General features: G+C 35.1%; 1 protein-coding gene across 1 annotated transcript; it reads left to right on the forward strand.

Moving 5' to 3' along the window:
• The first annotated feature begins 47 nt into the window (after positions 1-47).
• wdr19 (WD repeat domain 19) lies at positions 48-26,836 on the forward strand. The gene is made up of 37 exons (XM_051119109.1): positions 48-151; positions 557-648; positions 737-802; positions 947-1,072; positions 1,185-1,300; positions 1,403-1,518; positions 1,628-1,708; positions 3,683-3,795; positions 3,961-4,134; positions 4,443-4,513; positions 4,596-4,768; positions 6,607-6,721; positions 7,086-7,192; positions 7,278-7,400; positions 8,038-8,187; positions 8,926-9,073; positions 9,501-9,708; positions 9,900-10,059; positions 11,334-11,444; positions 11,522-11,631; positions 11,799-11,856; positions 12,317-12,463; positions 12,562-12,644; positions 12,760-12,843; positions 14,220-14,366; positions 14,529-14,653; positions 15,470-15,579; positions 15,804-15,872; positions 17,179-17,256; positions 19,174-19,270; positions 19,463-19,587; positions 21,002-21,083; positions 21,473-21,623; positions 23,436-23,559; positions 23,850-23,926; positions 24,021-24,167; positions 24,876-26,836. Exons 1-36 carry the CDS (start codon positions 146-148, stop codon positions 24,133-24,135), a joined length of 4,038 nt encoding a protein of 1,345 aa, XP_050975066.1. The 5' UTR covers positions 48-145; the 3' UTR covers positions 24,136-24,167; positions 24,876-26,836.
• Positions 26,837-27,390: the final 554 nt, after the last annotated feature.

The following is a 27,390-nucleotide window of genomic DNA, read 5'->3' on the forward strand; positions in this document are numbered from 1 at the left end:
TCTTTCTTTCTTTCTCTTAATAAATACATTCGTTTTGTCATGTCTTGCTGAACGCTGACTTGCTGTTGCTAAGCGGTTGCCAAGAGAGATCAAGACGCGTCGGAGTGAAGCACTCTGGGAAGTGTAACGTTTTCGACATACAAATATGAAGGCACGTATGTTTTTACATATAAAACTACTTAATGTCACATTGAATTTATAATACTGTCGCTGTTTAGAGTGCACATGTGCGTTCGCGAAGACGAATGTTTTATATGCTTTTAGGTGCATCACAAATAGCGTTAGCACGATGGCTAACTTAGCTCAACAGCAGTTCATGTATTTTAGCATAGAAAATAAATAAATGCATGTAAATAAAATATATAAACTGCGAAATGTTGATTAGCGTAGCCATATTTGCCTGTCTCCTAATAAAAAATGCTGACTTAAAGGCTGAACAGTTATTACTTTATTTTTGTTGATAGTATGTCGTTTGTGGTCAATGTATCCTGATATTATATGACATTAATTTATCAGCGAACTGTATTGATTTGAAACTTGTTTTGTCTCTTTTCAGCGTGTTTTCACGCTGTCAGAAAAGTCCTGGACTGGATCATGTTTGCAATACAAATGGCAGAAAACAGTAGGGAACTATCTTGCAGTTGCAGGGTGAGTAACTGTGCTTTGTTGGTTTAGCCATGAAATGTTAATCTATTTAGGCAACAAGTTATACATGTCATATTTTATTGATCCACAGCCCTGACAATTTTGTAAAAATATTTGATCGGCATGGACAGAAGGTGAATGAATTGAATCTCCCTGGGTAAGTGTTCTGTCTATCTGAGATTTAAATTAAGAGAAGAACATTTTATGTGATTTTGTTTATGCATAACTAAAGAGCTTCTTTTTTTGTTGTTGCTCATTCTTTTTTCTTTGTTTATTTATTTATATTTTTTTTTGCATGCAGGATTTGCGTATCTCTTGACTGGGATAAAGATGGCGATATCTTAGCTGTGATTGCTGAAAAGTCCAGTTCCATTTACTTGTGGGATGCAAATGTTAACAAAACCTCACAGCTGGATAGTGGCATGAGGTAAGTGATGTGATGAGAGAGCAAACATGTGTTATTGAAATTAAACTCTTTGAATTGGATTGTTTTTGAGATGCCTTTAGGTTAATGTTTATTTTTTTCTTGGTTGATACAGAGATCAGATGTCATTTCTGCTGTGGTCTAAAACCGGGCCACTATTGGCTGTTGGCACATCTAAAGGAAACCTGCTCATTTACAACCAGCAAACCTCACGCAAGATTCCTGTTCTGGGTAAAATTAAGCAATTAAAAAATATATATAAATATAAAATAGAAATATAATTAAATAGAATACTGTATGAATAGTTTCCACATCATGCATGTGTACATGTAGGTAAGCACACAAAGAAAATCACATGTGGCTGTTGGAGCTCTCAGAATCTCCTGGCACTAGGCAGTGAAGACCGCAGCATAACAATCAGCAACCATGAGGGAGACACCATTCGACAGGTACATGAGGGTCTGTCAGAACAAGATCCTTAGTACTGTAAATGTTGATGCAGTCATATAAATAGCATAGTTTGAAATGCTGTTTACGGCTCCTTTTTTTTACCTTCAGACCTCTGTGAGAGCAGATCCTGCAGATGTTCAGTTCTCAGTGATGAAAACAGATGAGCGATCATCTCCAGGGGAAAGCACTGTATGTTAACATGCTCATTTTACTTCATTTTTACACTGACCTTACTTAGAGGTAGAGGTCAGCGTATAAGTAAAATCTTATATTACAATACATTTTTACACTCTTTCTTTCTACATTTTTACATCAGTAGTTTTACATCACAGTAAAATTCAAATATTTAAAAACTACAAAAATATATTTAAAATGTATGCTGCTGTTCAAAAAGATTTTTATTATTTAAAAGAAATTATTTTTTTCCTTTTCTGCTCATCAAGGCTGCATTTTTTTAATTACAAATACACAAAAACAATTTACAATTACAATTTAAAATAGTGTTTTTATAAAATATACTTTTAAAATAGAATTTGTTCCTGTAATGCAAAGCTCAATTATATATATATATATATATACACTACCGTTCAAAAGTTTGGGGTCAGTAAGACTTGTAATAGTCTTTAAAGAAGTCTCTTATGCTCATCAAGGCTGCATTTATTTGATTAAAAATATAGAAAAAAAACAGTAATATTGCAAAATGTTTTTACAATATAAAATAATGTTTTTTTATTTTAACATACTTTAAAATAGAATTTATTCCTGTGATGAAAACCTGAATTTTTATCAGCTGTTACTCCAGTCTTAAGTGTCACATGATCCTTCAGAAATCATTCTAATATGCGGATTTATTATTAGAATGATCAATGTTGGATAATATCAACAGTTGTGCTGCCAAATATTTTTTGGAACCTGTGATTTTATTTTATTTTTTTCAGGATTCTTTCATGAATAACAAGTTTAAAAAGTACAGTGTTTATTTAAAATATAAATATTTTATAACAATGTAAATTATTTATTATTAACTTTTAATAAACTTTTAATTATTAACTTAATACATCCTTGGTGAATAAAAGTATTAATTTCTTAAAAAAAAAGAAACAATAAAAATGTACTGACCCCAAACTTTTGAACGGTAGTGTATATATATAAGTGGTGTCAGTCAATTAAAAAAAATAACTAATTAATCGCACATTTTTTCTGAAATTAATTGCCATTAATCACAATTAATCCCACATAACATTACAATTTTTATTACTGTATTATACAATTCAAATTAATGTAGAAACAACATAAAGTATATTTTATTATTATATTAAGATATTAAATATATTTTTAATATTTGTTTAATGCCATCTTATATATATATATATAATTTTTTTTTGTGGAACTTGTGATACTTTTTTGGGATTCTTTGATGAATAAAAAGGTAAAAAGAACAGCATTTATTTCTTATAGCAGTCTTCTGTAACAGTATGCACTGCCGTTCAAAGTTTGGGGTCATTTCCTTCTTTCTTTCTTTCTTTGAAAGAAACGAATACTTTTATTCAGCAGGGATGTGTTAAGGTAATAAAAACTTTGGTGAGCATAAGAGACTTTTTTAAAAAATATTTTAAAAATCTTAGTGATCCCAAACTTTTGAAGGGCAGTGTATATCAAAAATATTGAATATATTAATTATTATTAATAATATTATTATTATTTATGCATTATAGTAATCACAATCTGGGATTTTGTCGCAGCAAATTACTTAATGCAAAGCAACCTTAATCTCTTCTCTTCTGTTTTTTTTTTTTATTTTATTTTTTTGCTTTATGGGTGCAAATAAAAATGAAATTTCAAAACAAATGCGTTCTGGCATCACTGTACAAGCAGTAATTTTGTAAACCAATTTGTTACTTTTTAAAGGATTAGCGCATTTGAAGCCTCTGTGAAATAGCTGATTTATGTTAACCTGTGACTACACATCAGTTGAATTCTATGTTCAGCCAGCTAGTTGCAACATTGTTTGCCAACTACAACTATCTCATCTCGGCTTCAAGTTGTGCTTAAAAGCATCCCTAGATAATAGCTTGAGCCACTTAATCCAGCTCGGATTTTTCACATTGTTTCATGAGAATGCAAATACATCTAAATAATGACTAAATGATCTTTAACTTGCAGGTTAGTGTTGCTTTGGGAAAGAAGACCCTGTTTCTGTTTAATCTAAATGACCCCGATAACCCTATAGAACTGGCCTTTCAGCAGCGTTACGGCAACATCATCTCCTACCGCTGGTACAAACACACACACGTAATTTCTCACCAACATAATTTTTTAGTTTCAACATGCATGTTGCAGCCTTGCTCTTTAACCAATGTGCTCAAACAAGATGTTTAACCACAGTTTGAATAACCACAGTTTATTCAGTGAACTTCAGTGTTATTCCTTTCTATCTCTAGGTATGGCGATGGCTATATCATGATTGGATTTTCACATGGCTACTTTGTAGTCATTTCCACACATATCCGTGAGATTGGCCAAGAGCTGTTTCAAGCCCACAATCATAAAGACAGCCTGACTAGCATCGCCATCTCACAGTCCCTAAACAAGGCTGCGTCCTGTGGGGACAACTGGTAAGTGTTCATTAGCATGCAGATGTCATTACAATAGATGTTTGCAGTACTGTAAATGTTGCCATATGCCACATTTCCCAGTGGGTGGATCGGCTTGTTGGCCAGGTGTCAAAACCAATTTACATATACAAAGTCATTATATATTGATTTAAAGGATCAAAAAGTTGCTTATTGCAGTTACAAATTGCCTTCAGTTCTCCGACACACATTCTACCTTTTTCTCTGCCAATCATGACAGTTGTATCCACCACTCATTGAAAATAACGTTTTCTCTACTTTAAGATAACAGTGTTATATCTCTCTGTCAGTATTAAGATACATGACTTGACTGATCTGAAGGAAATGTATGCTATTGTCACTCTGGATGAAGAGACTAAAGGTATAAAATAAGTTTTGTTGCATATTGATGCACTGTTTGTGTGAAAAGCATTAGTTCTTAGCTCTGTGGGTGTCTTTCTCAGGCCTTGATCAGATGTGTTGGACTGATGATGGGCAGCTGTTAGCTGTATCTTCTCAACAGGGAACTTTGCATGTGTTCCTCACCAAGCTGCCCATATTGGGAGACAGCAGCAGCACTAGAATCGCCTATCTTACATCCCTGTTGGAAGTCACAGTCGCCAACCAGGTGGAAGGGGTAAGGAGATGATACACAGATATGCACACATCAAAAAAACAAGATGTTCTTTATAAAAGTTAAGACTCAGGCCATGCCTTCCTAAAATGGCTCATTCAAACATGCCCCCACAATTCTGCGTCACTGTTAGGGAAGATTTGCATAAGACCGCCCAAATGTATACGCAAAGGAAGAAAGTGTAACTTTTTTCTCGCTGTAGTATTGTTGTTTCCACCACCATGTCGTAGAGACGCTATGTGTTTTGTTGCGAAAGCGAAAACTACTTACTTTGGCCTTCCAAATGTATGTTTTCGTATTTAAAGAATTTGCTACTGACTATTCAAATGTGAGTTTTGAGCAGTGTAGAGTAGTGCTTGTTGTCATTTCTGTGATCACAAATGCAGACATGGTTTAATGTTTACGCAGCACAGTGCACCACAACACGTAAAAAGACAGTATAAGTCATTATAATCAGTAAACATGTCCCCACTGGATGCAACAAATGCCTCATTTATAATGGGTTCATTGTTTTTCTTCGTTGCGGTGGGACATGGCATCAAAACATGGTAAGGGGCATAACATTTCCGTCACACGCTTGAGGTATTCACCCAGTCACAACACACTGGATAGCTGGCCAATCAGAGCACACCTCGTTTTTCAGAACAATGAGCTTTGTAAAAATCGACACACTGCAGAAAGGTGGGGCAGAGAGGAGAAACAATAATGTACAGTATAAGGAAAATAATGTGATTTTTTTTTATTTTTTAACCTTAAACCATGTAAACACATTGCATTACATCAAATACACAAAATGTCTTTTTAGCAACATCATATGACCCCTTTAAAAAATGTCCTGGCTCTTCCAAGCTTTATAATGGCCTTCCAGCAAATGACATAAATGAAGCTCTGGAGAGAATATGCTAGTCTCTCGAGAACCAAGTTTTGTTTACAGCGAAGGAAAGCCAGTCTCCTCTTGGCTTACATCAAAATCCTCTGATGTTTTGTACATCTGTCCGCTGGTACGCCACTTTCTCGTGAATGCAAGTAAAATAGTAGTGGAAGCTAGAGATTATGGTTTAGACAAATGCATCGAATCTTCTTCAGAAGGCCGAAGAATTGGAGCACTTTTTATGATGGATGGATGCACTTTATTGAATTGTTTATCAAAAAATTAACAGCCATTTACTGCCATTTATTATAAAGCTTGGAAAAGCCACAGGGTTGCCAGGTTTTGACAATAAAACCTGCCCAACTGTGTTTTAAAATTTGCCCAAAACTCGCCCAACTCGCCCCCATTAAAAAGTGCGTTCTGGGGTGTAAATTACACACGTTTTTTTTTCAGGGTTCCCATGGTAAATTCGCATTCCAGGGGCTAAATATGACGTTAGTGGGGTCACTAAAACCCACAGACATGAAAACAACCCGCAGCAACAGTATTATAGTAGCCTAATTCCGCTGGAAAACCACAGACTTGGCAACACTGAAGAGCCAGAACATTACAAAAAAAAAAAAAAAAAAAGGCAAGGAAAGGATGTGACGTGTGACCAAGTATGGTATCTCATACTTGAAATTTGTGCTCTGCATATAACCCATCCAAGTGCACACACACACAGCAGTGAGTAGTGAACAAACACACATACACACACTCCGTGAACATACACCCGGAGCGGTGGGCAGCCATTTATGCTGCGGTGCACAGGGAGCAGTTGTGGGTTCGGTGCCTTGCTCGAGGGACTCACCTCAGTCGTGGTACTGCGGGTGGAGAGAGTGCTGTACATTCATTCCCCATGTGTTTTTTGCCAGAAGGTTTTTCATAGAAATTGTAAACACATAATTTGATGCATTTTCTTTCTTCTCAGGAGTCTCCTGTTGCTGTTGCAGTAGAGGTTGAGCCTAATTTTATAGCTGTAGGACCATATCATGTTGCTGTGGGCATGAATAACAGAGCGTGGTTTTATGCATTAGGAGAGAATGGTAAGTGAGAAACAATATGAATTCACATTACAGAAAAAAGGAATATTGTGACTTGTACTACTGACTCTCTGTACTTTTCCCGTAACCCAAAAATAAAAAATTCTGTCATCATTTACTCCCCCTTACGTAGTTCCAAACCCATAAGACTTTTTTTTAAATTTTTTAATGAAGAGGTCCATAAGAATGAATGATAAGATGAATCCATAAGAATCAAGTGGTTAAATCAAAATCTTGGACAGAAAGCTGTCAGGTTTTATTCAACTCTTGAGTTTCTGGAACATCATGATATAAATAAATAACTGGTGACCGAATGGTCATTTTTGGGTGAACTAACCCTAAGTGTGTGTGTGTGTGTATGTTTCAGGCGTGGAGCGTGTAAAAGACACTGAGTATTTAGGGACAGTGGCCAGTATGTGTCTGAACTGTGACTATGCTGCTGCCTTGTTTGAGGGGAAAGTCCAGCTGCATGTGGTAAGAAGCCAATTATATCTAAAAAAATATGACTGTCAGCTTTTTCTACTCTTTGTTTTAATTTGTGTGCGGTTTTATATGAAAGATTGACGGAGATGAGCAGGTTGTTCAGGAGGACAGACAAACGAAACTGTTTCCAGAACCTGACCAGAAATACCGCATCCTCAGCCATGCTCTCACCTCTGAGTTTCTGTATTACGGGACGGACGTGAGTCATTCACATACACACTTTTTTCACTGTTACCTCATTTTATTAAATGGATAAGTATGGTCATGGATGCTGATTGGTTTGTGATAAATATACTTTATAAAACACATCACCTAATTCATTACTGTGCAGTATGCAAAAACAAGTACATCAGATAAGTAGTATGTATGTCCAAATATGCAGCATTCATAAAACATTAGATACCTGGGTGACCTTCTATTGAGATTCACATTCTGCGCATCCAATGTCATCACATTCATAAATGGTGAGGAACAGCAACACAGCTTTACGTCAGAGTTAACATTAGTAGAATGTTACTTTATAAATAGTTAGTTCATACATAGTTCATATTATTTAAATTATTAATATATTAAAAGAATCTAACCTCAAACTAAAATCACACAGTATTTCTTGTTCCTCTTCAATAACTATATAGACTATAACTTTTAGCATAGGATGCTTATTAAAATTACGTTTTAATAAATGTTTGTGCCCTTAACATTTTGTAGTTTTATAAAAGCAATAAAGGTACTGTGAGCCCTTTAGTGTGACTGTTTATGATACACTGCAACTTGGCCTGATGTGCCTTATTACCTAAATTTGAATAATTGTTTTTTTTTTCTCTTTCTTTCTGTAGACCGGCTTGATTCAATGTTTTTATTTTGAAGACTGGCAGAGTGTGAATGAGTATCGCCATTCAGTGGGTGTACGCAAAGTCTTTCCAGACCCCAATGGAACACGTCTCGTTTTTATTGATGAAAAAAGTGACGGCTTCCTTTACTGTCCGGTACACACAAATAAACACATTTCCTCTCTTATAGGATTGTTGACCTATCAATGACTTACCATAATGTCATTCCAAACCTGTGACTTTCATTTTGAGATATTTTGGCAAAATATTTTAAAGGCAAAGTTCTTTTCCAGAAGAAAAATTACAGATAATTTACTCGCCCCTGTGTCATCCATGATGTTCACGTTTTTCTTTGTTCAGTCGTAAAGAAATTGTTTTTTGAGGAAAACATTTCAGGAAAGTTCTCCATGTAGTGGACTTCTATGGTGCCCCAAGTTCAAATTTCCAAAATGCAGTTTAAATGCAGCTTCAAAGGGCTCTAAAAGAAGGGTCTTATCTAGCGGAACGATTGGTTATTTATTTATTTATTTTTTATTGACAATTTATATACTTTTTAACCTCAAATGCTCACCTTGTCTAGCTCAGTGTGATCTCGGTGTATTCCTGTTCACTGTCAGAATCGAAATCCTAAAATGTTTTCCTCAAAAAACACATTATTAAAAAAATATATAAAAAATATTATTTTTTATAATATTTTTTACTTTCTTTACAACTGAATAAAGACAGACAAGAACATTTTGGATCTTGGTCTTTCAGGTTTGGAACGACATGAGGGTAGGTGAATGATGGCAGAATTTTTTATTTTTGGGTGGACTATCTAATGACCAGTAGTAAAAATGTGACATTGCTGAGAGACTCATGTCAAACTTTAAACTAAGTCTGTGTTTCCTACAGGTAAACGATTCAGTGTTTGAGATCCCAGACTTCTCTCCTGCCATTAAAGGGGTATTGTGGGAAAACTGGATCAGCAATAAGGGTGTGTTTGTGGCGTATGAGGAGGACAAAGTCTACACTTATGCCTTCCACAAAGACACCATACAGGGTAAAACTAATGTCTGTTAGACATTATTTTAATGGTTTTAAGGAAAGCATGGACAGTGCCTTGGAGAGATAAACCTCAAGTTGTCAAATTATGACAATATTAAAAGTACAGTAATGTCATGTGCATGTGAAAAATAATATTTTTTATTGCAAGAAACAGTGCTAAATAGCTCACATAGTTCACAGTTGTGATGCTTATATGGAATATTTTGTTTAGTACAGTGAAAGAATGCAGATGTCCAGAGCTTTAAGCATTCATCTATTTTTAAAAATAGAATTGGATCTGAAAAAGTTCTTGATTTCCATTTTTTATCATCGGTGTCCTGTGCTAGACATTTTGTTTTATTTGGGCAATGAAACAGACTTTACAGCTATGGAAATTTAATTCATTTGTGTGGGGTTTTTTTTGTGTGTATGTTTTTCTCTAGGCTCTAAAGTGATTCTAGTTGGTGCCACCAAATTGCCGTTTTCCCATAAGCCCTTGCTGTTGCATAATGGGGAGCTGACATGTCAGACCCAGAGTGGGAAGATTAATAGTGTGGTTCTGAACACACATTCATTCCTCAACAACCCACACAGTGACACCAGTAAAGACAAGCTCCAGTCGTTACTGCAGCAAGCCATTATGCTGAAAAGGTATTTTCATGCTACATTAGTTTGATTTGGTAGTTTATTGTGCAGGCTTAACTAAATTAAGCGAAATAATACAAACCTAAATGCTTCTAAAAGCATGGTTGTTGGATGCATAATGTATCAATAATCGCAATGTCACTTCAGCACTTCAGAATTATTCAGCAACACTGATTACGGTATGTTTGTGTGTGTAGGTTTTCTGATGCGTGGAATATCTGTAAAGCTCTGAACAGAACTGAAGCGTGGGGTGAGCTGGGAAGGGCATGTCTTCATCACATGGAGGTGGAATTGGCCATCAGAGTATACCGCATGATGGGAAACGTCGGCATGGTCATGTCCCTAGAGGATATCAAGGTGCGACCACATGTCACTAGCTCTTGCCTCAGCAGGCAGCATTTTAAAGCTGGCATAGAATGGAAATTCACCATATCTGTTTTTTAAATGCATGACACTGATGTTATTGTGAAAAATTCATCCATATATATGTTTCATTTTTTTAAAAATGACCTTGTAATTTTTAATCAAAATGTCATGAAACGACCGACTTTTCTCTGGTGAAGTTTGCCAGACTACAATGGTTATTTTGTCAATATAAACCCCACTCTTTTGTTAAACTCAAATGCAATCTCACGCTGAAGCAGAAGTTCACTTCCAGAATGAAAATTTCCTGATAATTTACTCACTCCCATGTGATCCAAGATGTTCATCTCTTTCTTTCTTCGGTCGAAAAGAAATTACGGGTTTTGAGGAAAACATTCCAGGATTTTTCTCCACGTAGTGGACTTCAGTGGTGGCCAATGGGTCGAAGGTCCAAATTGCAATTTCAGTGCAGCTTCAAAGGGCTCTACAAGATCCCAGTCATGATATAAAGTACTTATCTAGCAAAACTACTGGTCATTTTCTAAGAAAAATACAAATTTAGATACTTTTTAACCACAAATGCATCATCTTGCACTATGTGCATACGTAGAAAGTCAAACGCCCTTTTACAAAAAAGGTAAAATAGCAATGTCGGACGATTGTGAAGTTGGAGGAGAAAATGAGATGGGATGAGTTTTTCGCCCTACCCTACCTTTTTTAACCAAAGTACACAGAACTAAACATGTGCAACTTTTCCAACGAAAAGCTAGTGAGACAAGCATTTGTGGTTAAAAAGTATATCATTTTTTACGTTTTTAAAAACATGACTGATTGTTTTGCTAGATAAACCCCTAATTCTTTGTCTGGGATTGTGTAGAGCCCTATGAAGCTGCATTGAAACTGCAGTTTGGATCTTTAACCCACCACCATTGAAGTCCATTATATGGAAAAAATTCCTGGAGTGTTTTCCTCAAAAACCTTAATTTCTTTGTGACTGTATAAAGTAAGACATGAACATCTTGGATGACATGGAGGTGAATAAATTATCTGGAACTTCTCCTTTGAGATCTAAGTGACAATTAATGAATTATTTTTTTGATCATTGTGTCACAAGGCAAATGAAAAGATCCAAGAAAAGGTTCCATTTAGGTAGTTAGCAGTGAAATAGCTCACTCATTTTGTAACAGGGCTTTTTTTTTTTTGTCTGGAATACAAGGGAACTTTGAACTCTAAGACAATGGAGTGCTTTTTCTTAACTGTGTTTGTAGGGAATAGAAGATCAGAATTTGTTGGCTGGTCATTTGGCCATGTTCTGTAATGATTACAACCGAGCACAGGACCTGTATCTGACTTCTTCGTATCCTATGGCAGCTCTGGAGGTAAAGTAGACACACACATTCATGAAAGTTCAGATGTATGCATCAAAGTATATAATGTATGTATACTGTATGTGTAGATGAGAAGGGACCTGCAGCATTGGGACAGTGCGCTACAGCTGGCTAAAAGACTGGACCCGGATGAGATCCCATTTATTTCTAAAGAATATGCCATACAGCTGGAATTTGTGTAAGACGGCTACATTATATTAGTAAATTACACGTGTTTTGGAAATACCAAATGCTCATACACATTTTCATGTGCCTGATTGTAAATGACATACACGTATTTTCTCTGCTAGATGTGTCTGCTATGACTGTTGATGTAATGTCATCTGTTTTTGTGTCGCCCTCTAGTGGAGATTATACGAATGCACTGGCTCACTATGAGAAAGGCATAACAGGAAACAACAAGGTGAGTGTCTGCACGTTTGTGAAATGGTGACCTACAAATTTAAAGGAAATTCTCATCCAAAAAAGAAAATGTTGTTATCATTTACACATTTATAAAGTCTTTCTTTTTTCTGAATACGGCATGGATTGTAGATTTTACATTACATTTGTGCATTTAGGAGACACTTTTATCGAAAGCTACTTTCAAAAAAAGAACAAAAGCAATTTGTCAACAATAGTCAACAATAGCCAACAATAGTCGTAGTGTAACATGCCAGGTTTATTCAGCTGCTTCTTGAAAGATGTGATGGTCTCAGCAGTTTAAGTGGAGGCTGGCATTTAATTCCACCAGAAAGGAGCAGAGAGAGTGAAGGTTTTGTAGAGTGACTTTGCGCCTCATTGTGATGGAACAAGGCATTGCTCATTCAGTGACTGTCGCTGGCGGGAGATCCTGATGTGTGTGTGTGTTTGTGTGTTTGTAGTTCCAGGATCATGATGAGAGCTGTCTGGCAGGAGTGGCTCGTATGTCTATTCGTATGGGTGACATTCGTAGAGGAGCCAACCAGGCTATCAAACACCCCAGCAGAGCTCTGAAGAAAGACTGTGGAGCAATTCTGGAAAGCATGAAGGTGTGTGTTCATTGACATACAAATCACTTTTATGATTTGTTAGAGAGCAGTATGCTGTGGTTTAGAATTTCTTGTTGACTGAATGATTGTGTGTGCAGCAATATTCAGAAGCGGCTCAGCTGTATGAGAAAGGCCAGTATTATGACAAAGCTGCGTCTGTCTACATACGCTGCAAAAACTGGTAATGCTACTTCCTAACAGTAAATAACAACTAAATCACATATTTTAATATTTTGCTATAAAAAATAAATGTGATTTGTAGCTAATTTGTAACTAATGTTATTCTCTAAACTCAGGGCAAAGGTGGGCGAGCTCCTGCCTCATGTGACGTCCCCAAAGATTCACCTTCAGTACGCTAAGGCAAAAGAGGTGGATGGCAAGTATGTACCAAATAGTCCCTCTTAGAAACAAACAATCCAACAACATAAGCACTCACTTACAGAAGTCACTTCATAGCATTTTATTTTAATTAATTAATTTATTAATTGATTTATTTTATACACTGCTGTTCAAAAGTTTGGGATCAGTGTGATTTTTTTTTTTTTTTTTTTTTTTTTTTTTTTTTTTTTAAATAAGTTTCTTATACTCATTAAGGGTGCATTTATTTGATCAAAAATACAGAAAAAACAGTAATGTTGCAAAATATTATTGCAATTTAAAGTAACAGTTTTCTATTTTAATATACTTTAAAATGTCATTTATTCCTGTGATGTAAAGCTGAATTTTCTTCAGCCATTACTCCAGTCTTCAGTGTCTTGTGATTCTTCAGAAATAATTGTAATGTGTTGATTTGTTATCAATGTTGGAAACAGTTGTGCTTCTTAATTTTTTTTTGGAATTTGTGATACTGTTTTTCAGGATTCTTTGGTAAATAGAAAGTTCAAAAGAACAGCATTTATTTAAAATCTTTAAATTAAAATCTTTTGCAACACTATATAATACTTTTCAAAGTTTGGGGTCAGTACATTTTTACATTTACATTACATTTTTACATTTACATTACATTTTTTTCTTAAAGAAATTAATACTTTTATTAAGCAAGGTTGTGTTAAATTGATAAAAAGTGATATATATTATTATTATTATTATTATTATTATTATTATTATTATTATTATTTATTTTTTTATTTTTTTAAGCCCACAGTTTCCAACACTGATAATAAATCGCATTATCACAATTTTCTGAAGGATCATGTGATACTGAAGACTGGAGTATGGACTTCTGAAAATCAGCTTTGCATCACAGGATAAATTATATTTAAAAAAATATTAAAATAGAAAACCATTATTTTAAAAATTGTAATAATATTTCACAATATTACTGTTTCTTCTGTATTTTTTATCAAATAAATGCGGCCTTGGTGAACAGTGTATATAATGCTAAAGATTTTCCCCACAATAGAGAAATACATTTTCCATTGTTTTATATATATAATTTATCAATTTACCACCCATTAGAAATAAACAGTTGTTTCACTGTTGACTGTTGTGTAGTACAGATTCGTCACATGTAAAAAGAGGTACAGGACTGTGCATTGTTTTAAAAGTAAAAAAATATGTGTGAAGTATGGAATGTTTTTTCAGCTCAGTTTAATAAATGCAAGTATAAATGTTTAAATTCTAAAAGTTAACAGTGTTTATCCAGGGAAACGTGTCCTTATGTGTTATGAACACTGTTGTAAAACCACATTCAAGAAACACTTAATCCAACATTCCCCAAATTGCCACTTTACAAATTTTGTGTATGTGTGTATAGATATAAAGAGGCAGCAATGGCCTATGAAAGTGCACGAGACTGGGACAATGTAATTCGAATCCTACTGGAGCATCTTAACAACCCTGAGGAGGCCGTCCGCATCGTACGAGAAACTCAGTCCATCGAAGGAGCCAAAATGGTGGCCAGGTGAGTAAAGAGAGAAACGTCAAAAATCTGTGTGCCAAATAAACAAAATTATAACATTTCTTTTTTATAAAATGTATTTCCAACCAGTGAAAATGTTTTCCTCAATTCAAGTTCTGTGCTCCTCTTGATGTTCTGTGTGATAAATGTTTGGTAACTGCACAGGTTTTTCCTGCGTTTGAGTGATTACGGATCAGCGATCCAGTTCCTGGTTTTGTCACGTTGCAGTGATGAAGCTTTTCAGCTCGCTCAGCAGCATGGGCAGATGGAGGTCTACGCTGACATCATTGGTGATCTCTCTGATCATTTCACACTTCCTCATTCCGACTGTGCAGTACATTTTCAAGTCCCCATTGAATATGCTAGTAAAATATTAAATTCACAATTTTAGGCATGGGAATCTTATTAGATTTCATAATATGACAATTATGTGTGTATTTTAAATCATGTGCCTATTATTAAGAAATATTCTAGATTACTTTTTTGTTTCTCTAATCAAAATTTTTCAAAATATAGTTTTAATTGCTTATGAATATAATGTGTACTTTTATGTGTAGGATTTTCCATTCTGTTAATCTTTTGAAATATTCCTTTAAAGGGATAGTTCACCCAAAAATTAGCATTCTTTCATTAATTACTCACCCTCATGTCATTCCAAACCTGCAAGACCTTCGTTCATCTTGGGAACACAAATTAAGATATTTTTAATGAAATACAAGAGCTTTCTGACCCTGCATAGACGGCAGTGTAACTACCACGTTGAAGGACCAGAAAAGTAGTAAGGACATTGTTAAAACAGTCCATGTGACATCAGTGGTTCAACCTTAAATGAAGCAACAAGAATACTTTTTGTGCACAAAGAGAACAAAAATAATGACTTCATTCAACAATTTCTTGACAATGTCTTTGACGTACCTTATGAGAGTTCCACAATGCATGGTAGGCGGCATTTTTTAAGTTGTTGAAAGCATAGTGCTGCATATAGGAATGACCTACTTCATTTAACCGCACAGCACCTGATTTGCAAGACTTATTCATCCAAATTGTATTAGATGAATAAGTTCAATATTTCAGTGTTTTTTATCATGCTGTGTGCATGTGTTCAGGTTCAGAGGCTACAATAGAGGACTATCAGAGCATAGCGCTGTATTTTGAGGGGGAGAAGAATCATCTTCAGGCTGGGAAGTTCTTTCAGAAGTGTGGACAGTACAGCAGGGTACGAGAACTTTGTGTGCAGTTTGTGTAGATTCCTTTCTCTCTTTCCTTCCCATGCCTGAGTGCACTTCCTCTGTCTTTCAAGCTTTCACTTTTGGTCACACTTCATTGCCCTCCCCTCTTTGCTCATTATCTCTAAAGGGATTCTTTACTCAACTGACTGTGCTAATTACATCACTCATTAAATTCTTATTAATGTATTTGTGTCTGTCTGTCCACACACAGGCGCTGAAGCACTTTTTGAAATGTCCTAGCTCTGATGACAGTTTGGCCATAGAGATGGCCATTGAGACAGTGAGTACAGCTGGGGAGCAATTAATTCGCTCTTTACTACACTACAGTTCACATCATTTGTCACAAAAGGAGATGCACAATGATGATATATTATTAAAAATCAGTGGTTGATACTGGAAGGGATCTTTCAAACAGTTGGGATATCGTAGCTCAAAATGTGTCAATATTCTCTCTAAACGTTACATTATAAGATTGACCACATTCAGAAGTGAGATGTAGTAAAGAACAGTATTTTGACCCAGAAATCAGTCATCAGTCATATCACTAGATCACCATCTCAACATAATGGTTTAACCCTTAAATACAAAAATGTTTTGCCAATCATTATTACATAATCGGGTCTTTAGCGACCCGGGCCTAGATATCCAGCACGGATGGATCTCTAACTTCTGCAATAGCAAAAATCTCTCTTGATATTTTAAGAACAGTTATAGAAGAATAAAATAAAGCATATTTCATTAGCTTTTGAAACTTAGAAGGGTTCTGTTTGAGCAGATGATTTTACCATCGCCATCATCCTCTGAGCGCACTTCTACAGTACATTCAGCATCCGGCTCATATTCGCCATCTCAAACATATTCTCAAAACTAGTGTTTTCAGTGACTTCAAAGTCAATATTTTGATCGCTGGCAGCTTATTCACCACATCCACCATCAAATAACAGTGACATTTAGGAATAAAGGTGAATTGCACTTATTGATTCATCAAATATTTTCATATTTTTGCGCACGAACATTGTACTTACACTATTACACACCTCGGGTCTCTAGCGACCCTATACACTTTTTACAAAAAATGAATCAGAAAACAGATATTCTTTTATATTTTGTTATTTTTTTCTTGATATATTGTTTATACTGAATAGATTGAGGGATACGAAGAAATTTGATGTCAAACTTAAAAAAAAGAAGGAGGGGGATGGTAGTGAATGACCTCCTGGGTTGCTAAAAACCCGAGGTATTCATTTAAGGGTTAAAAAGACCAGAAGTAAACGTATACCAATCCTTCATACTGCACGTTGTAACGTTGTTTGATGCCTGAATTCACTTGTACTATATTTCCTTTTGTTTTTATTTTTCATTTTGTGTTTTTTAAATTGTATAATGTTGTAGTTTAGCCATCATTCTTACTGAATAATTATAATTCAATTCTGTGTTAATGCCCTAATCAGAAACAAGATGTTTAGCAAGAATTATGGTGATTATGCCTAGTTTTAAGCTATTGCTTGTTATGTTGTTATAATGAAGACAATGATGATGAATATTATAATGATGATGATGATGTTGATGATTATTTTGTTTAACAGGTAGGGGAAGCCAAGGATGAATCTCTAACAAATCAGCTTATTGATTACCTGATGGGCGAAAGTGATGGAATGCCAAAGGTATTGTAAACATAGCACAGATCTTAACAGAGCTGTAAATAAAATATATATAAATATATGTAATATATGTAAAAAAAATATATGTTAATATATATATATATATTTATATATATATATATATATATATATATATATATATATATATAAAATCTGGAATTAAATTAAAATGGGAATTTTGTAGAGTTTAATATAATAATTTAAGTTTTTTTTTTACATTGTTTTAAAAATGAATTACAAAAAAAGACCATTATTATTTATTTAGTAAGATTAATCCATTAAAGGCTTCTACATTGTTACATTAAAAAAAAAAAGTGTTTCAAATAAAAAAGATTGTGTCATAGTTTCCACAAAAAAATATCAAGCAGCACAAATGTTTTTTAGCATCGATAATACTAAATGTTTCTTGAGCACCAAATCAGCATATTAAGGATCATGTGACACTAAAGACTGGATTAATGGCTGCTGAAAATTCAGCATTATAGGGATAAATGTAATTATACTTCAAATTATTACTTTATTACTGTAGTTTTGATCAAATAAATGCAGCAATGGTGAGAGCAACTTTTAAAAATATTTTTTAAATCTCACCGACCCAAAACTTTTAAACAGTAGTGCAGCTTGCCGCATTTGTATAGACCACAGCAAATATTAATATAGATATGTTGCTATATATAACACAACAACTGAATTTGGAGTCCATAAATGCTTATTTCCTGTTTGTTCCATGACTCCACTGAGTTCATCACCACCCCTTTGCTCCAGACCTTTCACTGCCCTAGTGAAAAATAAATATACAAAAATGTATTTGAAATACATTTATTTTATGCTAAGTATACTACAGATATGTTTACATATTTATGTACTTAATAAAAGTACCTTGCAATTGCACTTTTAGTATACTAAACTATACTTAAAGTCTGCTAAATTGGGACAACTCATTTTGTACTTAATGCACTTTAATTGTGCGGAAGTAGTGCTGAAGTCCAACTAAAGATATACTGAAGTATATTTGATTATGCGAAAGTGGAACTATTGCAAGTATACTTTAAATATCTTGCATTTATTCAAAGATCATACAATCCTCATCAATAGTGACACTAAAACACATTTTAGGCTTAACATCAATAAATGTGCATTGTGCACAAGTAGTACTCCAAATAAAGTTTATTTATAATTTTAATATCAGGAAGTCTCCAGCGATATGTCAGTAAATATGTGAATAGATTTCAACTATACTTATATAAAATAAATATATTTTAAATATATTACTTTTTTACTAGGGTAAATAGGACTTTTTTCATTATATTTGATTAAACTAGACACATGAGGATTATCTAGTGGCTCCAAGCAGCTCTAACATTGCCTGTTACTTTATAATTTATTATCAGGCTTTTCTTTTGTAAATGTGTGTGGGTCCTCTTTTGAAAATCAGGACACTGAACCCTTTAATTGCCTGTATTACAAACAAACATCTACTGATATTTGCAATTATGTACTGTAAATATTTTATTGCTCTCATTATCTGATTGGTTCCTTTTATCCATGCACTCATCATCTCTCACTCATCCTCTCTCTCTCTTGCGTGTCACTGCATGTGTGTAGTCTCTTGCCGTGAGTAGCTCATTGCATCTGCTGATATTTCCCTTTGTGGTGACCCAGCAGAAGGCACTTCTGTGTGTGTGTGTGTCTGTGTGTAGTGTGAAATTGTGTTTGTGTTTCAGTAGAATTCCTCTGATTTATTACTTCAAATTCTGTGTTTTTAGTAGTTAGGTTAGGTTAAAAATGGTTTGAATCAGAGAAAATCATTTGTATGGGGTGGTCTACGTTATCTGATGATATTGGTATATAGCATCAGAAGTGTGTTATCAAAAAAAGTGTATTGACTAGATAATATTTGTTGGTTCTGCTCTTTCCTAGGATGCAAAATATCTGTTCCGGTTGTACATGGCTCTCAAACAGTACAGAGAGGCAGCAAGAACTGCTATTATTATCGCCAGAGAGGAGCAGTCTGCAGGTCTGATTTTGGTTCTTTTTGGTTATGCATGTAGTGTAGGTCTATGGAGTGAATTGAACAGATACTAAACAACATTTTTGGGAGTGTGTTGCAACTCAGTGTGAAAATAAGAAGATAATACATTCTTAGGTAATTCCCACCCTGTATTTTTTGTAAAGCATACTTAAAGTGTGTGTGTGTTATGTGTTGTAGGAAACTACAGAAATGCCCATGATGTTTTGTTTAGCATGTACGCTGAGCTTCAGACACAGCACATTAAAATCCCAGCAGAGATGGCCACAAACCTGATGATTCTGCACAGCTACATACTAGTGAAGGTGGGAAGCACATTTACTAATTTCACTGTTTTCACAGCATTTATTAATATGCTAGAAAAAATGTATGTACAGTGCCTTGCGAAAGTATTCAAACCCTTAACATGGTACTTAGTTGAAGCACATTTACAAGCCTCAAGTATGTTTTTTGGTATGATGCAGCAAGCTTTGCACATCTGCATTTGGCAATTATCTGCCATTTATCTACTCACCTCACCTTGCAAGCTCTGTCTGCTTGGATGGGGGCTGGCAGACATTTTCAGGTTGGGTTCAAGCCAAGGCTGTGGCTGGGCCATTCATGGACATTCAGAGAGTTGTCTATAAGCCACTTGCTGTGTGCTTAGGGTCATTGTCTGTTGGAAGGTGAACCTTCTGCCCAGTCTGAGGTTCTGAATTCTTTGTACAGGGTTTTCATTAAGGCTATCTCTATGTATTTGCATCTAGGTATATTTGATCTACAGACAGCTTTTTGACCTCAGGGCTTGGTTTTTGCTCTGATATGCATTTTCAGCTGTTAGACCTTTTATTGCGAGGTGTGTGCCTTTCCGAAATATACCCATTCAATTGAATTTGCCACAGGTTAACTCTATTGGAAGTGTAGTAACATCTACAAGTGCTATGAATGCTATTCAGCTAAATTTCAAGTGTCCCAGAAAAGGGTATGTATACTAAGAATGGAATAATTTAAGTTTTTTATTTCTAATAAATGTGCAAAGTTGTTACAAACTTGTTTTTTGCTTTGTTATTACGGTATATGGAGTGTAGATTGATGTGGGGGAAAAATGAAATGTATAGCAGTTTAACATAAGGCTGCAACATAACAAAACATGAAAAATTAAGGGGTATGAATACTTTCGCAAGCCGCTGTAGTGGGGCCAAAAAGTAAAAATCAATGAATGTTTCTTTGTTCATCTTCAAAACACAAATTATGATATTTTTGATGAAATCCAAGAGCTTTCTGACCCTGCACAGACAGCAATGCAGCTACCACATTCAAGGCCCTGAAAAGTAGTAAAGTCATCATTAAAATAGTGCGTGTAACATCAGTGGTTTAATCTTAATTTTCTGAAGCTATGAGAATCATTTTTGTGCACAAGGAAAACAAAAATAATGACTTTATTCAACAATTTCAACTTCAACAAGCGTTCACAAGAGTACCACAATGCATATATCTAATATTTTAAACATGCATTTTAACTGTGGTTAAAGTGACAAGTGGTCTTCTTTTTGCGGCCCCAGTTTATTATTTATATTTCATGTTTATTTAATGAAGAAAACTGAATAAACAAACAAAGGTTTATATTCTACAGAAATCTGTGTAGCTTTCTTCTCAGTTTGTCCTGTGATTTGATGTGTGTGTACTCGTATTTACTTTTCTGTAAATTTTTAGATGTTTGTTTTTTGATTCATTTTTCAGATTCATGTTAAAAGAGGAGATCATTTAAAGGGGGCACGCATGCTTATCCGTGTGTCCAACAACATCAGCAAATTCCCATCCCGTAAGCCTCTTTTATACACCTACCCACACATACATACAGTACACACTTCAATACCGCTATGGCTGTCAGATCCACTAGACATTTTCTTATATAGAGAGAACATGACAGCCTCTGCATCTGTATTGCTGGTTTGACAGTCAATAATAGATCACTTGGATCACTTGTGCATTGTAAGCCAATTATATAATGAACCTGACATCATTGAAACGCTGTAAGAGTTTTACGAGAGTGATGAGTAATGAGCTGTTTCCACACAACAGCAGTTTATTCAATGTATCGAGGCATCTCCCTCGTAGTCTCTCTGAGCATTATGCCTTTTTTAACTAACACTGTAGGCACTGGATCCACCTTTAATGTAGCATAAAACAGTGTGTGTTTATGGCCTACAGACATTGTCCCCATCCTCACATCAGCGGTTATTGAATGTCATCGTGCTGGACTAAGGAACTCTGCCTTCAGTTTTGCCTCTATGCTGATGAGACCAGAGTATCGTAACAAGATTGATCTCAAATACAAGAAGAAGATAGAGGCCATGGTCCGGTAAGACACACCAGGGAAATTTATCAAGAATTAATTGCACCCATTAATAGCGTAGTTTATTTCCATACTATGTCTGTGTTGTACAGACTTGAATACTCATCTTCTGAGCAACTGCAGAAAGGAACAAAATGTAACCAACACAATAAATCAGTGCAAATAGTTTTATAAAGTTAGTAATAGTTTTAAAGGGTCATGAAACCCCCATGTGGATCACCACAGTTTTAAAAAATGCTGCAAAAGTGGGTGTGGTGCGCTGCGGAGCGGAGAGGGAAGAGGGGAGAGAGTCAATCTCGGGTTCAGACGGTTAACACATTTTCATTTTGCTCCCACTGAGTTAACAACACAAATAAATGCATAGCCATTTGCACTCTGCATCGAAAACATATATTTGAACGCACTGTTGCATCTCTATTAAAGGAGAACTCCATTTCCAGAACAACAATTCACAAATAATTTACTCACCCCCTTGTCATCCAAGATGTTCATGTCTTTCTGTCCTCAGTTGTAAAGAAATAATGGTTTTTGAGGAAAGCATTTCAGGATTTTTCTCCATATAATGGACTTCATTGGTGCCCGATTTTGAACTTCCAAAATGTAGTTTAAATGCAGCTTCAACGGGCTCTAAACAATCCCAGCCGAGGAAGAAGGGTCTTATCTAGCGAAACAATCTGTCTTTTTTGTATACTTTTTAAGCACAAAAGCTTGTGCAGCACAGGCTCTGGGATGCGCGTCCACGATGCTACGAATTAGTAATGGGTTGTTCTTGAATTATTCTTTCACTTTGAACGAATCTTCAATGTGACTCGGGAAGAACGAGTCGTCTCAGGGAGTGAGTAGTTCAGTCGCACATGCGCAACATCCTATTAGGTTCTGTACTGGAATTCACCTGTTTTGAGTCGTCGGGTTTTTCAAATCGTTCATTTATCTTATGGGGCTGTCACATGATGAACAAACAACTCAAACCCGAAAACTTGTCAAAAAAGAAGTGAGGTGAGCTAGTCGTAGACTGAAGACCCAGGTAAACAATGAATTAATCTTTTCTGTTTCTTATAGCATTATGGTTTTGTTTTTCTCAGAATTGCATAATAAAAAAATTTGCAATACTGACTTTTTCCCACAAGAATTGTGATATAAACTCACAGCTGTGAGTTATAAAGTCAGGATTGCAAGATATAAACTCGCAATTCTTTTTTTTCTCAGAATTTCTCAGAAACTTGCAATTGTGAGGGAAAAAAGTCTGAATTGTTTGTGAGGTAAAATATATAAATGTGCAATTCTGACTCTTTTCCTCAGAATTGTTAGTTTATATCTTGCAATTGTGACTTTTTTCTCTGAATTGTAAGATTATATCTCACAGTTCTGACACGCAATTTTGAGTTAAGTTATTGTGGGACATAAATTTGAAATTCTGAGAAAATATATATTTTATAACTTGCTATTGTGAGTTTATATTTCGCAATTTTGAGGAAAAAAATCTTGTAATTCTGAGGAAAACTTGTAATTCTGAGGAAAAAAACTCAGAACTGCAAGTTTATATCTCACAATTCTGATTTTGTATCCTGCAATTCTGAGAAAAGTCAGAATTGTGAGATAAAAAGTCGCAATTACCTTTTATTATTTTTTATTCAGTGGCAGAAATGGGCTTCCAATACAGATCACCCCTATTTCCACCAAAAACATTTTTTTCTTATTTCTAAAAAGCTGTGTGAGTTTCTCAAAATTCAGTTTTAGCAAAAGCAGCACAAATGTTTTGAACTGAATTTGCTCCTTTTGCCATGACCCAGTCACGGACCTTTTTCTGTTTTGCATCAGTCGCCCAGATACTTCAGAGTTGGAGGAGGAGAGCTCGCCCTGTCCCTACTGCGGCTTCAGCCTGCCTGACTGTGAGCTGCTGTGTCCCGGCTGCAAAAATAATCTGCCCTACTGTGTCGCCACAGTGAGTACAGACAACTTAATCTACTGCATCACTGCATTGACTGAACACAAGCAGCCCTTGCTCCGGTGGAGCGACCTGCAGCTTCAGTTCCAGTGTAAACGTCACAGAGAACCGTTCATCAGCCTCTTCCTCTGCTAGAAAAACCCAGGCCCTATTTTAACCCTCTCTCTAGGTGCTATATTTCATTCTTGACTTATCGGTGACTGTAATGATAATAAACTTGACTTGACCTTTTGGTGTGTATATGCAGAGTTACACAGTCTGATAGATGTGTGTGTCATTATTTTCAGGGTCGTCACTTGGTCAAGGAGGATTGGTGTGTCTGCCCACACTGTGATTTCCCTGCTCTCTATTCGCAGTTCACCCAGTAAGTCTCATCCATCCATGGTCCATCTGTCTATCCACCTATATAGTCACCCACCCCTCCATTGATTTTCTGTATTTGTATGCGTTTGTTTCAGGCTCTTAGAGACCGAGTCAGTTTGCCCCATGTGCTCTGAGACTTTAAATGTCAGTGAGGTGAAAAAAGTTTCGGACTGCTCCAGATATCTGCAGCAGGATCAATTGGAGCGCTGAGATCCCGAGAGCAAGAAAAGAGAAATGAAAGGGTAATAAGAGAAAAATCTCTTTGCTTCTTTTACTCATACAAGGGGTACCAAAATCTGAGACCCCAGTGAAACTCTGAGCCTAATGAAATGTTTTGCATTTTGCATAATATGCATAAAAAATTGTAACAATCACAGTATTTAACTAATAGTTCACCCTACAAATGAACATACTGTCATCATTTACTCGCTCTCATGCAAATCCAAATCTGTATGACTTTCTGTTTTTCTGTGCAACATAAACATAAAACATTTTTAAGAATGCTGGCAACTGAGCAGTTTTGGTGACCACTGACTTTCACTGTAAAAAAAACAAAACAAAAAACACATAAAAAAGACATATATCCCAAGATACCTTATTTTATACTTTCATGCTCCCCTGAAGAAAGAAAGCCACTTCCCTTGAAGTATTTCTTATTAATTTTACATGATTTTGACAGTTCTTTTACATTTTTCAAAATCCTGAGACTTTTTTGGTTTTCCAAAAACACGCAAGACAAAGATATGGTATATGTCAGAGATTGCATTTTTAAACACTTATTTGTCTTAAATGTAATTTATTAAAAAACATATCCTTCCATATTTTGATATATAAATTCTGTGTTTAATTGATCTTATTGACCTTATTGTTTCATGATTATTTGAGTGGACAAAACTAAAATGATTTTAGATGATTTGTATATTTTTGCCTCTTATGTTTTCTCTTTTCAGATTTTTCCTGTTTACAGAAGCCAGGACTGATACTCTTTTATCGAAAATACAAAACTATTTTTATTTATTTATCAAGATTGTAGCAATTTGCAATCATGGTATATTCATTTTAAAATACAGAATAAAAAAAGAAAATAAATATGTTTTTTGTATATTGTAAGTGTTTATACATGTTTGTACTCAAAAGTTTTTGAACAGTAAGATCACCAAGCCTGCATTTATTTGATCCAGAATACAGCAAAAGGAGTAATATTGTTGCTATATTATTACTATTTAAATTAACTGTTTTCTATTTGAATATATTTTAAAATATAATTTATTCCTGTGATTAAAGCTACATTTTCAGCATCATTACTCCAGTCTTCAGTGTCACATGATCCTTCGGAAATCATTCTAATATGCTGATTTGCTTTTCAAGAAACATTTATTATTAATAGTAGTATTATTCTCAATATTTAAAACAGTTTAGTACATTTTTTCAGGATTCTTTGATGAATAGAAAGATCCATAGATCAGCATTTATCTGAAATAAAAAGCTTATATATCTTTACACACTATACCGTTCAAAAGCTCAGTATAATTTTTTTATTTTTGTCTTTAGGGAAAGAAATACTTTATTTAGCAAGGATGCTTTAAATTGATCAAAAGTGATGATAAAGACATTTATAATGTACAAAAGATTTATATTTCAGATAAATGCTGTTCTTCTGAACTTTCTATTCATTCAGAAACCTGAAATAATTCTGCTCAGCTGTTTTCAACTTAATAATAATAATAATAATAAATGTTTTTTGAGCAGCAAATCAGAATATTACAGTGATTTCTGAAGGATCATATGACTGGAGTAATGATGCTAAAAATTCAGATTTGAAATCACAGGAATAAATTACATTTTAAAATACATTCAAATAGAAAACTTTCGTCTTGCTGTACTTTGGATCAAATAAATGCAGACTTGATAAGCAGAAGAAACTTCTTTAAAAACATTAAAAATCTTACTGTTCAAAAACTTTTGACTGGTGGTGTATAGTTACTCATAGCTGTATTTCTAGTCTTTTATAGATAAAGTGTATGCTTTCAGGTGCAACTAGCACATTTTTAATAATAAAAACATGAAATTCTCCCAAACCCTTGCCATTGGTCAAACAAGCAGATAGTCCCGCCCCAAACTCATTGGTCAAGTCGATGTTGCTATGTCGGGCGACTCAAACTCACAAAGCAATGTTGAACACACTGTATCCACAGCATTTGTACTTTTGGGGATAATCAAACTATGAATATTGTCTCTGCACATTAAACTGATAAAGTAGAAAATTAGACATTAGCTTTAGTTTGAGTGGTTTGTACTGCTGTTTTATTGCTTGGCCACAAGAGTTCAGCACTGCAGTGTGAGCTAACGAAAAGAGAAAGACAGTTAATCTTACCACCCAAGTGCTGACTTTTATGTTGAGCTGGACTGTCCGTTCACCTTACATGTGGCCTTAAATTGTTTTTACAGATTTAAAGTTGGTGGCTCTGTCTTTTAAAGTTTAGCTTCACCTCACTGCTTTTGACATTCAGTCCCAGTGCATTTTGAATATGTTTTTATGTGTTAAAATGATGTAATTGTGAAACCTGATTTATTTGCTGGTTTATCTGTACTTAAAGTTTGTGCTTTAAAGGAATAGTTCATCATTAATTATTCACCTTTAATGCTGTTTCAAAACTATTATGACTTCCTTTCTTCTGTGTGACACAAGAATGTTGGTAACCAAACAGTTTTGGTGACCACTGACTTCAGTTTTATAGACAAAAATGTTCTGCAGAACAAAGAAAATCCATACAGGTTTGAATTATTGGTCCTTACGTTTATATCCTAGTTGTCCCTGTGTTATTAGAGTGACAGATTTTTCTACGAATGTATTTTTGAATACATCAGGTGAAAGCAATAAATCAGGCCAACACTCTTAAGATACAAATGTTATCATATTTCACACATATTACAGTGTGGATTAAAAATACATACCCTTGGTCTGTTTTTGGACATGGCATCCAAACAGTAAGCTCCGTTCTTCATTTGTTGTGGTCAAATTTGCCCGAGCAGAAGATGAATTGTGTTCCTGTCAGCCCTGGACAGATGGTCTGTGTGTGTGTGTGTCTGTATATGTGTGTGTGTGTGTGCTGTATATGTGTATAAGGCATGAAATCATGTCCCATATTTGGCGTAGCATCTGTCTTGTTTTGTAGTGTCTGAGCGTATGATGTTGTGTAATGATCACTATTATAAGAATGATAGTCACTCACTGTAATTGTATTCTTCAAAGCATAATTCACCTGTGAAACTACCACAAGTTTGTGTGTGCGTGACAGGAGTGAGAGCTGATGTTTTACAGCATCTGAAGTGCTGAGGTAAGTTTGTAATTCGTAAAGACCATCATGAAGCTGTCCTGTGTGTGTGTGTGAGCGAGAGTGAGTTTGTGTGTGTCTCCTCTGCAGCATGCTGGCGTTGTGCCACGCTGTGAGCAGAATGGCTTCA

This window comes from Labeo rohita, chromosome 1 (genome assembly GCF_022985175.1).
Source record: "Labeo rohita strain BAU-BD-2019 chromosome 1, IGBB_LRoh.1.0, whole genome shotgun sequence".
NCBI lineage: Eukaryota > Metazoa > Chordata > Actinopteri > Cypriniformes > Cyprinidae > Labeo > Labeo rohita.